The sequence below is a fragment of the Artemia sp. Qi Xiang Cuo genome, chromosome 13 (genome assembly GCF_049724085.1).
Source record: "Artemia sp. Qi Xiang Cuo chromosome 13, ASM4972408v1, whole genome shotgun sequence".
In the NCBI taxonomy this organism is placed as follows: Eukaryota; Metazoa; Arthropoda; class Branchiopoda; order Anostraca; family Artemiidae; genus Artemia; species Artemia sp. Qi Xiang Cuo.
The window spans coordinates 5,147,508-5,160,061 of NC_142806.1; the positions used below are offsets into that span (position 1 = coordinate 5,147,508).

At 34.6% G+C, this 12,554-nt stretch overlaps 1 protein-coding gene across 2 annotated transcripts in view; it reads left to right on the forward strand.

The window, feature by feature from the left end:
- The window catches only part of LOC148944871 (uncharacterized), a 96,677-nt gene that overhangs the window by 53,345 nt on the left and 30,778 nt on the right, over positions 1–12,554 (forward strand). For both annotated transcript variants that reach the window (XM_089099398.1, XM_089099399.1), the window contains exons 7-8: positions 1,551–1,802; positions 7,925–8,041. In XM_089099398.1, coding sequence (XP_088955524.1) covers positions 1,551–1,802; positions 7,925–8,041 — 369 coding nt within the window. The remainder of the gene's footprint in view (positions 1–1,550; positions 1,803–7,924; positions 8,042–12,554) is intronic.

Below are 12,554 nucleotides of genomic sequence, written 5' to 3' on the forward strand. Positions count from 1 at the left end.
GAATGATGCTGCCTTGTTTTTATATTTTTGTTCTGAGATTTCTATTATATAGCATTAAAAGTAGCAATTAGACGAAGTTTGCCCCCCCCTGGAATTCGGCGTATGGGCGCCCATGAATAGGGATCTGCTTTACTTATCTCTTAAGGCTCATTCACAATGAGAATTAACTTATACCGAGATTTAGCTAACGCTAATTTGAGCCAACCAGAATTTTCCATAGAATTTTCTGATTAACTGAAAAATCTACGGAAAATTCTGAGTGGCTGAAACTAGCGCTAGCTAGATTTTGGTTCGAGTAAAATCTCATTATGAATTGGGTATTAGGAGATCAATGAAGTTGAGGCTGCTCCTAAAATTTAAAATAACCGCGTAAGTCTTATTGACTGCGGAAGGTTGTAGACGTAAGGGCTGACTAAGACCGAATTGCTAGGGGTACATCGGGCTAATCAGCCCACGCTGGTCTATCCTGTTAAGTGTATTTATATAAACATAAAACATTTTTTTAAACAGAGGAGAAGCTAAAAAAAAATATATAACAGCAAGAGGGTTATCAGCATTACTTCCCTATGCTGAAGCATCTTGATATATATAAAGATTAATTAACAGTATATTGTGCCCTACTGCAAACTTGTAGCGGGGTCCGGGCTCCCCCTCCCCGTTTAATGAAAAGACCGTCCTGGCTAAGTGGACATGCGCTGGGCTGTGAATTCTTGGTCCAAGGGGCGCGGGTTCGAGGCGTGACCAGTTATTTGGGTTTGGCACACGGGTCAGTGGTGTGACTCTGTAATTTTAGCCAGAGTCGACCCAGCTCTAAATGGGTACCTGGAGAAATCTGGGGAAGATAAGCACGAAGGGTGTGCGAAAGCACAGGATGGCTGGCCCCCAGCCCCACATTGCACTTCCTGGCTGAAGGGCCACGGAAGGGAGTCCAGCACCGCCGGTTTGGACGTTAAGGGTCTAGTACCGTCACACTTACTTTTACTACTATACTTAATGAAAAGGAAGTTATAAACTACAGTATAGTTAAAATTTGTACAATAAAAAAATGAATTGTTTACATAAAGGGGAAGGCTAAGTTAAAGACGTCAAAGGGTTAGATACGACACAATTTAATAGGCCAATCTGGGTTAATGAATTATAAGATTGTAATTTATGAGAATGTACCATTAATTAATTGACAATTATTATTATTCAGTCAGTGTTTATATTGAATAATTCAGTGACTATTAATCAAATAATACATTGGTTAATCCAATTAACTGATTATACCCTTTGATTACTCAATAACTAATTGGGAACTTGGGTATTAGTTTAAACATACAAAAATGCTTAAACCTTTGGATTAGTTGATGGTGGTGGAGTAAAAGCTGGAGAAAATCTGCTAGACGTACAAACTCTAAAAGCATGAGAATCTAGAGGCCGTCTTAATATAAGGTATCAATCACTATTGACAGAACATGTAGCATAAGACATTGGAGCTACCCAATCTGATATTTAGCAGTAGAGATACAGACTATATAATGAATTAATCAAGGATTATACCCTTTCAGATTCAATGTTCGAAAATTGCGACTCAAGACCATCGTCATCAATGTGTTCAAACGTGCTGCCTTATGTATGGACTAAACTTCCAAACATTGCCGGAGACAGGACAGACGCTGAGAGAAACCTCAGTCTGCCTTACTTCCAAATGATTATCAAGTCTCAGTGTCATCCCAGGGCAGCGCAATATGCTTGTGCTGTATTAGAGCCGCCATGTGTGGAAGGAAAAGCTGTACCACCCTGCAAGAAATTCTGCAGAGGTAAGTCGTCTTATGTCCGGATATTTGTCTGAAATATCTTCCATTTCCTTTGCTTTCCCTATCAGCCTCATCTGGTTGTTTCTTTTCTGATAATTTTCAAAATCATCTAGCAGTAAAGGTATTTTTGGGGGCTTAGAGAGTCAATATTGATTTTTTTTTTCCATTTCAGATTGGTTACTCCCAATGTATTGTGAAATAAACTCTTTTGACCTGCACTCCCCCCCCCTTCCCCCCAAAATATTAAAATTTTTATGACTTATCCCATAGTTTCTCATATTTTTTTTTTGATTTGCCTGATTTATGACCTGAGTGTTTCTCATCTTTGAAATTCCCGCTAAAACATTTTCTGAATGATCACTAGGGCTCATTAGCGTGTACTGTAGCTTTTTCCGTATGCCCGTTTGTTTTTCCGCTTTGTGAATTTAATAGACTTAATTAATCGGAGGGAGGAGAGGATAAAATCATACTCAAACATGAATTGTTATTTAAGCTATTATTGGTGTTTAGTATTGCATTATATCAACTGAAATTGTTTATATTTCGAACAAGTACGTTCTTTTTCTGAATTAGTAATTTAATATAAGAGGAAAAGAAAGATCATTTTCTATAGTTTTGTTGTAAAAAGCGTGCTTTAATTTAATTGGTTTTGGTCTCTGACTTATTTTTGTAATGCAAACATATTGTCCCTTAAGTGTATGTGTTAGAAAGTGAAGGTAAATAGCCCCGCCTTTTAAAAATATGATTGGTTCTCATGTGTTTTTTTCAATGAAATTTTAAGCCAGTAAAAAGAACACAATTTTCTGAGTCATTACTAGTTTTTCAATAATTTTTTACTAATCTTTACTAGTCTTATACTAGTTTTATACTAGTTTTACACTTGTTTTTACTAGTTTTTCAGTAATTTTTTACTAGTTTTTCAATAATTTTTTACTAGTTTTTACTAGTTTTATACTAGTTTTTGATAAGAATTTTTACTAGTTTTTCAATAATTTTTTTCGAAATAATTAGTAAATTATGTAGTTTAACTATGAACCTACAAAAACTACATAATCAGACTCAGCATTCGTATTCCACTAATTAAAATAAAAATAAAATCTAAATCTAAACTTTAAAAAAAAAAGTAATTTTGTAATAAATATTTGAAGTTTCCCCGATAAAATTAAAAATTATAAAATCCGTTTGGGATATAAGAAAAAGGTAGTGGAATTATTTTTCAAATGAAAAAGACGTTTCATGATATCCAAGCTTGGTGCTGAAAAGCAAGTTAGAGCTCTAATTTCTTCTTCTTTTTTTTACAAATTAACGGCAGTAATTTCAGCAGTAGTTTAATTAATGAATATGTAGTTTACTAGCATAACCGCTTTTACCGTAAGTGTTTTATCTTTTTTTTTTCTCTGTGTTATCATATAATACCAGTGAATGTATTTGATTTTGAAAAAGCGCTATCAATAGAGACAAAATTAAGTGAAATTTTAAGCCAGTAAAAAGAACACAATTTTCTGAGTCATTACTAGTTTTCCAATTATTTTTTACTAATCTTTACTAGTCTTATACTAGTTTTATACTAGTTTTACACTAGTTTTTACTAGTTTTTCAATGATTTTTTACTAGTTTTATACTAGTTTTTGATAAGAATTTTTACTAGTTTTTCAATAATTTTTTTCGAAATAATTAGTAAATTATGTAGTTTAACTATGAACCTACAAAAACTACATAATCAGACTCAGCATTCGTATTCCACTAATTAAAATAAAAATAAAATCTAAATCTAAACTTTTAAAAAAAGGTAATTTTGTAATAAATATTTGAAGTTTCCCCGATAAAATTAAAAATTATAAAATCCGTTTGGGATATGAGAAAAAGGTAGTGGAATTATTTTTCAAATGAAAAAGACGTTTCATGATATCCAAGCTTGGTGCTGAAAAGCAAGTTAGAGCTCTAATTTTTTCTTCTTTTTTTTTACAAATTAACGGCAGTAATTTCAGCAGTAGTTTAATTACTGAATATGTAGTTTACTAGCTTAACCGCTTTTACCGTAAGTGTTTTATCTTTTTTTCTCTGTGTTATCATATAATACCAGTGAATGTATTTGATTTTGAAATAGCGCTATCAATAGAGAAAATATTTTCGCCATTAACCTTGTTTTTTTTCTTTTTTTTTTGGCTAGAAGTTTAAGACATAAATGCTTATCAAAATCAAAACATTTTTGACCCTTGGACCAATTTTATGTCTATTAATTTCTGAAAATCGGAATCTTCTAAAATTTTTCTTATGTTTTAAAATTATGAAGTTCTTAAAGCAGTATCAGATTTTCTTCTGTGTTGTCACGTTAGACTATGAAAATAAATAAACAGAATTAATTACTTAAATTTGGCAACGCTTTTGGCCGTAAAAATTACAAACATTAACTAATTGTTAATTCCCAATGACAACTGCTCCTCGCCCTTTTTGAAGGATTGAGAGTTATTTCAGAATTCACATCGTTTATTATTTAATATACGTAAACATATATTTGAATATGCCTATGGAGAGGCAAGCCCGAGAACAAGGAAAGGATAAATACAACTAGATAAACGCATTGATTTACGTTAGGCAAGGGTCGTGGCAGATCCAGGATTTTTTTTTTGTGGGGGGGGAGGGGTCAAAATATGTTGATCCGATAAACTTTCGTTAGGAGCAAGTTTAATTAACGTAAACTTGCGTCAATTAAGTAAATTGCACTACTTTAAACTATGTTAGGGAGCATGCGCCCCCTCACCCCTAGATCTGTCACTGGAAAGGGTAGAGTAATGTAGAGTGATGCGAAAGCTGCAGTTATTCCAATGATCAATATACAACAGTGAGAAAATGAAACTATTTAATAGCTAGCATAACTAGCCATAAAATACTAGGTTATACTATCTCGCAGATCCAAGGGGGAGGGGACCCCACCCGCTTTTTTTCGCCAAGATTTTTTTCTGTTTTAACTTTTTTTTAAATAAATTTGTCAATTATTGGTTCCTTTGTCAAATTGACTCCCCGAAATTTTTCATATTGGTGCCACTGTCAAATTAGACCCCCCCCCCTCCCAAGATTTTGCTCTAGATCCACCCCTGGCTATAGTAAAGCAAAGCTAGTCCAAAGATCATTATACTACAATGAAGAAAGTGAAATTATATAATTTATTATTATTAGTTAATAATAATTTTGGATAAATCAACAAGAGACCCATATCCAACTAGAATCATAGACCTTATACATGCATGAATCTACTAAAACGAAACATTAAAAAAAATTAATTACGCTCCTAAAACTTACTAAACATTCAATAAAAAATAAGAATAATCTTGAATGAAACAAAATTTAAGATGTTTTTGAAGTAAGAAAAACAAACATGGAGATAAAGTCCATAGGAGTGTCCCAGCATTGTAGAATCGACACAATTGGAGCTAATTTTGCTGCATTTCTAAAATGTGTCTAAAGAATTACAGGCTAAGCTGTTTAAGATATATCGCTGTTTTATGAAGTAAAATATGGTAATCCCATTTCAAATCGCTTGAGATGGTGATACGGTGTAATTTCATAGTAGTATGTCATACTAGTCACATCAGAAGCTGTTACTGTTATATCACTAGTAACATATTCATCTTATATTTGTTCCTGTGTAGGATTTAGGTAGTATCCAACATTTGAAAAAAAAAAGATCCTAAAAAAATGGACTGGAATTTAACCTCAGTATAGTTTCTTATATTTCACATTCTTTTGCTGTCTTCAAACTAATTTCATGTCCCCTTTAAATTGAATTACGTAACCAAATTTGGAGGATGAATGCATTTTAAAGAGGTCAATTATATGCAAAATATACAGTTTGTTAGAAAAATATTTCAGGCCCACGAAAAAATAAACTGTTTACAAGGGGTCGCTCTCTCTCAAAAATCAAGTACATCAGGTGATACATGCCTCGCGTGGTGGAACTGTGCCAAGCGTTTAAGGGGCTGTGACAAACGCCGTGGAACTGTGCCAAATGTGGCGGAACTGTGCCGCACACGGGGCGTTCCTAGATGTAGACCAGGTAATAGGAAGTCAATGCCCCCTCGGTTGTTAAATACATAAGAAAGACAGTGAATTTAAGTTATCTTAAGATATAAACAATGAAAAAGATTTAATGGAGGCCAAATCTTAGTGACCTTGACTGATTTTTCTGCTGTAGAGTCCTCTGACCTTTTCAATTAATTTTGTCCTTTAGCAGCTTCAAATTTATCTTTAAAATCAAAGCGAACTATATACTTAGTGAGATAGTTACTGGTTTACACTTGGCTGCATGAGAAAAGTACCTAGAAGATTTAAATACAATTTTGTGGCCATAAATAAATTTGAAATACAAACAAGAGGAAAGTGTTGTGTGAATTTGCTTTTTAAGACAATTTAAAAAAAGAGAAACAAGCTGCTCTAAATTTAAAAGAGAAAAGACATTGATATGCTGCTTATGGTTGAGAAACTGCCTTCGCCCAGCAATAATCTCACTGTGCATTCCCATATAAGACAATATTTATTTCTCAAAAATGGCTATCACAAGCCCAGATGGCCTGGTTTCGCACCTCAATGTCAAGAGTAGAACAGCATAAAAACAAAAAACAAATATAATAAGATAGGTGAAAAAAGGGCAATAGTTAAAAAAGATTAAAAATAACTAAAATAGCAGAATCTACAAGGAATTAAAACGATTAATAAAACACAAAAACAATCAAATCTTTGTGACTAAAAATACACCGAAAATAATTTAAAAAAAGACTATAAAAAGAATATCCAAGGTTAGTAAGAAAAACCTTACCCAGTGGGTGACAAAAAAGAGACGGGAGGGCGAAGAGGGGATGGAGATTCGGTTCTCTAACATATCAATTATGCAGGGGAGAAATCTTCTCGCCTGCATAATTGAATTCTGCATAACCTTCTCTCAAGGATGTATGCAGAATGTTTTTCGAGGTAGGGGGGATGCAAAAAAAATCAAAATGCATTAAAAATTTGTTTATATTGATTTTGTTATGTTTTACTAGTCAGAAAAAATATTTCGGGGGGGGGGGGGGTTCAAAATCCCTAACTCCCCCTTGACACGGCCTTGCCTCCCCTACATGAGAGTTCTTCTATATCTTTCTGTGGAGAAATATTTGTGGGGTGAAAATGTAGATTTTTTAAAGCAAAACTAGGAAGTCAAGGTCTAGGAGGGTGGATTGGCTAGAGAATTGTGACCTTCTCCGTGGCCAATCAGGACAGTGTTGATGAAACGCAAGGAAATTTTGTTCTCTGTTCCTTGAGGGTGACTAACTTGGCTCTCTGAAGTAGGGGTGTGTAAGGGACTTTATTGTAATTGAAGATAATTCTCATGCACCGTTTTTGGACCGGCTCTATTCTCTCCGACAGTGGTGTCGTTTAGGGGTGACAAGGGGTGGCAGTTACCCCCCCCCCCAATAAATTGGAGAAAAAATTATTATATAGCCCATGCCCCTTGACTCTTTGGATGTGGACCTATTTTGCTTCCTCAATAAAAATGCTGGAGCTATGCTCCTGCTCTCCGACAATGTCCAGGAGGTGCGAGGATGCCAAACAGAATAAGCAGACTGAAGGTTCGGGAGTACAAATAAGAGGACGATTCCCAAACTGTTCAAGGAAAAATGTACGTCGTAATGAACAATTCAAAGGCCAGAGGCCTGTTTGGGGAGGGGATCCTTTGTTCTATCGCATTTCTCGAAAATCTCGATATTTTACGGGTTTCTCTGATTTTCTACTCATTCTAGCATTGTCGTTATATCTTGCCCATGTTATGTCTACTTTTGAATTTACACCCTATCCCTCCCTTTAAAACAACTTGAAAAAAGGACTTTTGGGTTATTTTTCAAAATATTTTATTATATTTATATATTTATCTTATGAAAGTCCAATTATTGTATTCAGGTATTTGCAAAATCCACACTACCTTTTTATAATATAGAGGGATTTTTTTTACTGGATATATTTTTATCACAAAATTTAGCTACAGGAAGATTTTACCATATATTAAAAAAAATAATAATAATAACCTAGAATAGAGTTATATTTTTATTTAAAATTTCTATGTTTTAAAAAAAGTTATTTTTGATTTCTTACAGCCGTTGCTGATAGTTGCAGAGAAATGATCTTACCCTCTCTTCGCCTGGCACAGGTCTTTAGATGTGAACAGTTTCCAGATTCCAGTGATCCAGAAATGTGCCTCAATCTAGCTACAGGTATTACAATATCTTTTCTCTAATCAATTCATATATTTAGCAACGATGCGATCGTAATTCAGATCGTAATTCGATCGTAAGTTACGGTCTAAAGTGATTTAATCTGAACTAGGTTCTAACATGAGCACAATTAGGGAGATAGAGGGGGAAATACCTCCATTACATTTTTTGGGAATATATTTCTTAACCTTTTTATTGAAAAAAAACTCCCCCCCTCACTAGTTTAAAAAATATCTTTTTTAAAGAAAAGCTTTTACAAATTTTTTTCTGGCACGAAATTTATTAGCTTTGTGAGACAAAGGACAGAGAAAAGCAATGCCGTTAAAGACAACCAAAATTAGATGATTTTTTTTTATATTTTTTATATTTTTAATTATATTTATATTTTTTAGCGCGGGAGAGGTGGAGTTCAGTATTGGTTAAGAATACATATGTAAGAATTGATCACAACCCCTTGCCCTCCCCTTTCCTATGGGTATTATGTTTTGCTTGATATTGGGCAGTTGCTTATATTTTATAAGAGTACATATGTAAGAATCACAAATTGGCTTGGCCTCCCCTATCCTATGGGTATTATGTTGATTTTTTTGTTTTTACTTGATATTGGGTAGTTGCTTAATATAGTAAAATTACTCATATGAATATAGTAAATTAGAAAATGGCACCAAATTGCAACAGAAGATCACCAGTGCTATCTACACTTTGGCGAGGTGTTTCTTTTGTACCTTACCCTAAACTGTTGCCTACATGTCTTTTTAGGTACTTTAAATTGTAGAGGAGGGTAAAGAAAGCAGAATTTTATCACAAGTAGATTCCACTAGCATATTCAGCCTGCCAGTATTTTCTTAAGCTAACCTAGGCCAATTTGTGCAGACTGGATTTTGATTTAACATAATTGGTGAAAAAAAAAACAACAGATTAGTTATCACTTCCAGATAAATTTCAGCTTTAGTCCTATAAACCTAGAAATTGGTTATATCAATTATCTAACTTTTATAGAAATTTTCTACTTGTTTAATAAAGTTGCCTTACGCTGTACGCTGTGTCACACTAGTAGGTTCTAGTTCCTATTTAAGATAGGGATGGCGTCATCGTCCCCCCAATTGCGACGGTGTATATTTGGGGGAGGGTCATGGGGCGGTTTCCAGCATTTTCATTGGGGGGAGGGGGGCAAGAGGGGTCCATATCCAGATAGTCAAGGGGTATGGGATATATATTAATTTTTTACTCCACATTATTGGGGGGCAAATGCCCCCTTGCCCCCCCCCCCCCCAAACGACGCCCATGAGGGGGTCCTGTGACCTTCTAGATTTTTGTTGCACTTCCCCCAAAGATTTTCGTTGAAAAATGTTCTTTTTTTCTTTTTTCATTTGAAAACTTAAAAAAAAAAACAAGTGTACTCCGTTCCAAGATTTGGCGAAATACGTTTTCCCTCATTCCATAAATTTTTATGAATTGATGCCACTGCCTATCTTCCCATGCTAAATTGCCGAGGAGCAGTAATTTACCATTGTAATTTACCATTCTCAGTAATTTACCTTGTAAATTTACCATTCTCTTTGAGTAAGCCTTCATTTAAACTCTTGTTTTAGCATTGATGATTCATTTCAAAATAAATTTTTGGTTAAAAAAAAGTTTTGGTAGGTATCTTGCTGTCCAAAACTTTTTTTAAGACAGTTGAGACATTCTGATTAAAATTTTGCAAACTGTTTGTCACTATCGCCCCTGTTTTTGAGATATCTGACTCTGTGATGTTTCACCCAACGAAATCCTACGAAAGGGGAGGAAAAAAGTTAAAAAAAAAATTACCTTAAAACCTGACATGACAGAGCAAAACAGTTTTTAGATTTGTAATCAGCAGGAAAAACTGCTTTAGAAAAAGTAAATATCATGCCAGAAACCTGTAGCTTCTTACTGAGTTAATGATTAAGTTAATGAATAATAGTATTAATGACCGCGAGTTTTATGAAAATTGTCTCATTATTTTCATTGAGATTCGGATTCCAATTTTTAGTTTGTATTTTCGTACGGTAATCGCCCAAATACACTTATAATCATTGAAAAATATTGTGAATAAAAGCTGGGACATCGGAATTGTTCGATTTATGCAATATAAAATTACGCTTTTATGCTGTGACAGTATAGCTGCTAAAGATGGATTACTCTGTCTCCGGAAATATCAGTTTCTTTCTATTTATTCTTTAGTAGTTCAGCATTGCATGTAGTTCCTTTTGACAACACCCGAAACAATTGGAAATTTGCTGAATACAACTTAAAGTAGGTTAATACAATTCTGTACTTTGCAATAATTATTTTTAGACATGACAGCTTTTTTAAAACCTTGGCAAACTTTCTTCTATTTTAAATCCCAGTTAATCACAGCTTGCACACAGTTTTTCAAAGTGACGCAAGTAAAAAAGGCAAATTTTTCAAAAAGAAGTAAAAATCACTGTTTACATTAGCCTTTTGTTATCAAAACGGTTATACTTTAGTTTTGGAGATTCAAAATGCATTATGTATATTTTTTAAATTAAAATTAATAGGGATCAAGATTGCAGCAGTAGCTGCCACCAAATAAAGAGTGAACCAAGGCCCACAGCAGGGGTGAATCCAGGATTTTTTTTGGGGGGGGGGGCAAAATAGGTTAATCCGATAAACTTGCGTTAGGAGCAAGTTTATTTAACAAAAACTTGCGTTAACTAAGTAAATCCCACTATTTTAGACTACGTTAGGGGTAGGGCACTCCCCTTGCCCCTCCCCCCTCTGGATCAGCCACTGGCCGACAATACCCGAAAAGAAACTGTCTCGTAACAAATACTTCCCACACAAGATATTTTGGAAGTAATAATTACGATAAAGATTTCACAGATTCATAAGTTGCAGGGAGGGGCGTCCCGAGGGCGGGCCGGGAGGGGCGCCCCCCCCCCCAATTTTTTGGCATCTGGTAAAAATTTCGCAGAAGGCAAAAATTTCGGCAGAAATTTTGCAAAATGGGCCGAAATTTAGTAAAATTCTTGATTTCTGCAGAAAATTCGGCATAAATCAGGTAGCGATTCGGTGAAATTTACGAAGATCCCCCCCCAATAAAATGAGCCTCAGGACGCCCCTGGTTGCAGGTATGAGCAAAGAACACAAGCAACTAATAAGAGTGAAAAATGACACTTGTGTCTGAAAGAAAAATCACTAGCACCATCTAGCCTCTTGCAAATTACCTCAAAAATGGTACATATGTGTTTTTTTCTTCATGTACTTTAGAATGCGGGGGAGAGTAAAGCAAGCAAAACTCTGTCGTCAATTGATCTACCAGTACCAGCTTAAACTCAACCAGCCTGCTTAACCAGTGAATATTTTCCCTAGTTAGCATAGGCCTAGTTTATGGGGACTGGATTTTGGCTTTAACTAATTTTTGAAAACGAAAATTCTAACCAATTACCACTTAGTGAAAAATTTGACTTTAAATTCTTTTGCATTTCAGATTATCTAAATTATCCAGTTTTCTTTGAAATTATCTGCTTTTTTAATGTAATTGCGAGACAATACGGGCTGTCATTATCTTTTAATGTGACTTAATATGGAATGTGACATATACAAGGCCGTACCCAGGAGGGGGAGCTTGGGGATGGGATCCCCCCCCCCCAAAAGAAATTGTCCGACCCGTAAAAACGTAACAAAAAAGAATATAAACAAATTTTGATCCGTTTTTTAATTTTTATTGTACCCCCCCCCCCCCCCCGAGAAAATCCTTTTGCAACCTCCCCCCCCCGGAAAATACGGCCCTGGATATACATATTGTGATACACATGTGATATATAATCGCATAATATTTAACAGTTAGTTGTTTTCCATTCTATTTTGTTAGGAGAGAATTTATTTCGAAAGGAGTTTGAGCAGCTAAAAACTGAGGCCACATTAACATAGAAAATACATAATTGAAATCGTCATTTTCAATAACCTTCAACTGGAGATTATAGCCCCCCACCTTGAAAAACAATGAAAATCATTGAAAACATGAAAGAAAAAAAATTGAAATTTGAAAATTTGAAATAATTGAAAGAAAATATTGGTGATAGTAACACTGATGTGTCTCCATTTTGTTTTGCTGTAAGATTAACATTAATTAACCACTTCAAATAAAGAAAATGTGAAATCGTTCATTTTCTTTATTTGTAGTTATTATCGTTCATTACCTGTACAAAAGGAAGGGGCATTATGCCCCTTCCTTGATTGTTGAATACTTGAGAACTTTTGGCAGTGGTTTACTCTCTCTGTCTCCATACCTTAATGGCCTAATTAAAACCTGACTTGTAAAAAAGACAAAAAAATACATTAGTCTTCTCTTGAATGAAGTGGGCTCTACATCTTCCTCGAAATAGACCCTATTTATATACTCCTCTTTGCATAAATCAGACCTCTCTTTATATAAATCACAGCTCGGTCACTAGATTTAGGTGTCATATGAGTTTTTGTTGCATTAAAGATGGACTAAAATTGAAACTCCGAGTAATAGGGGCAA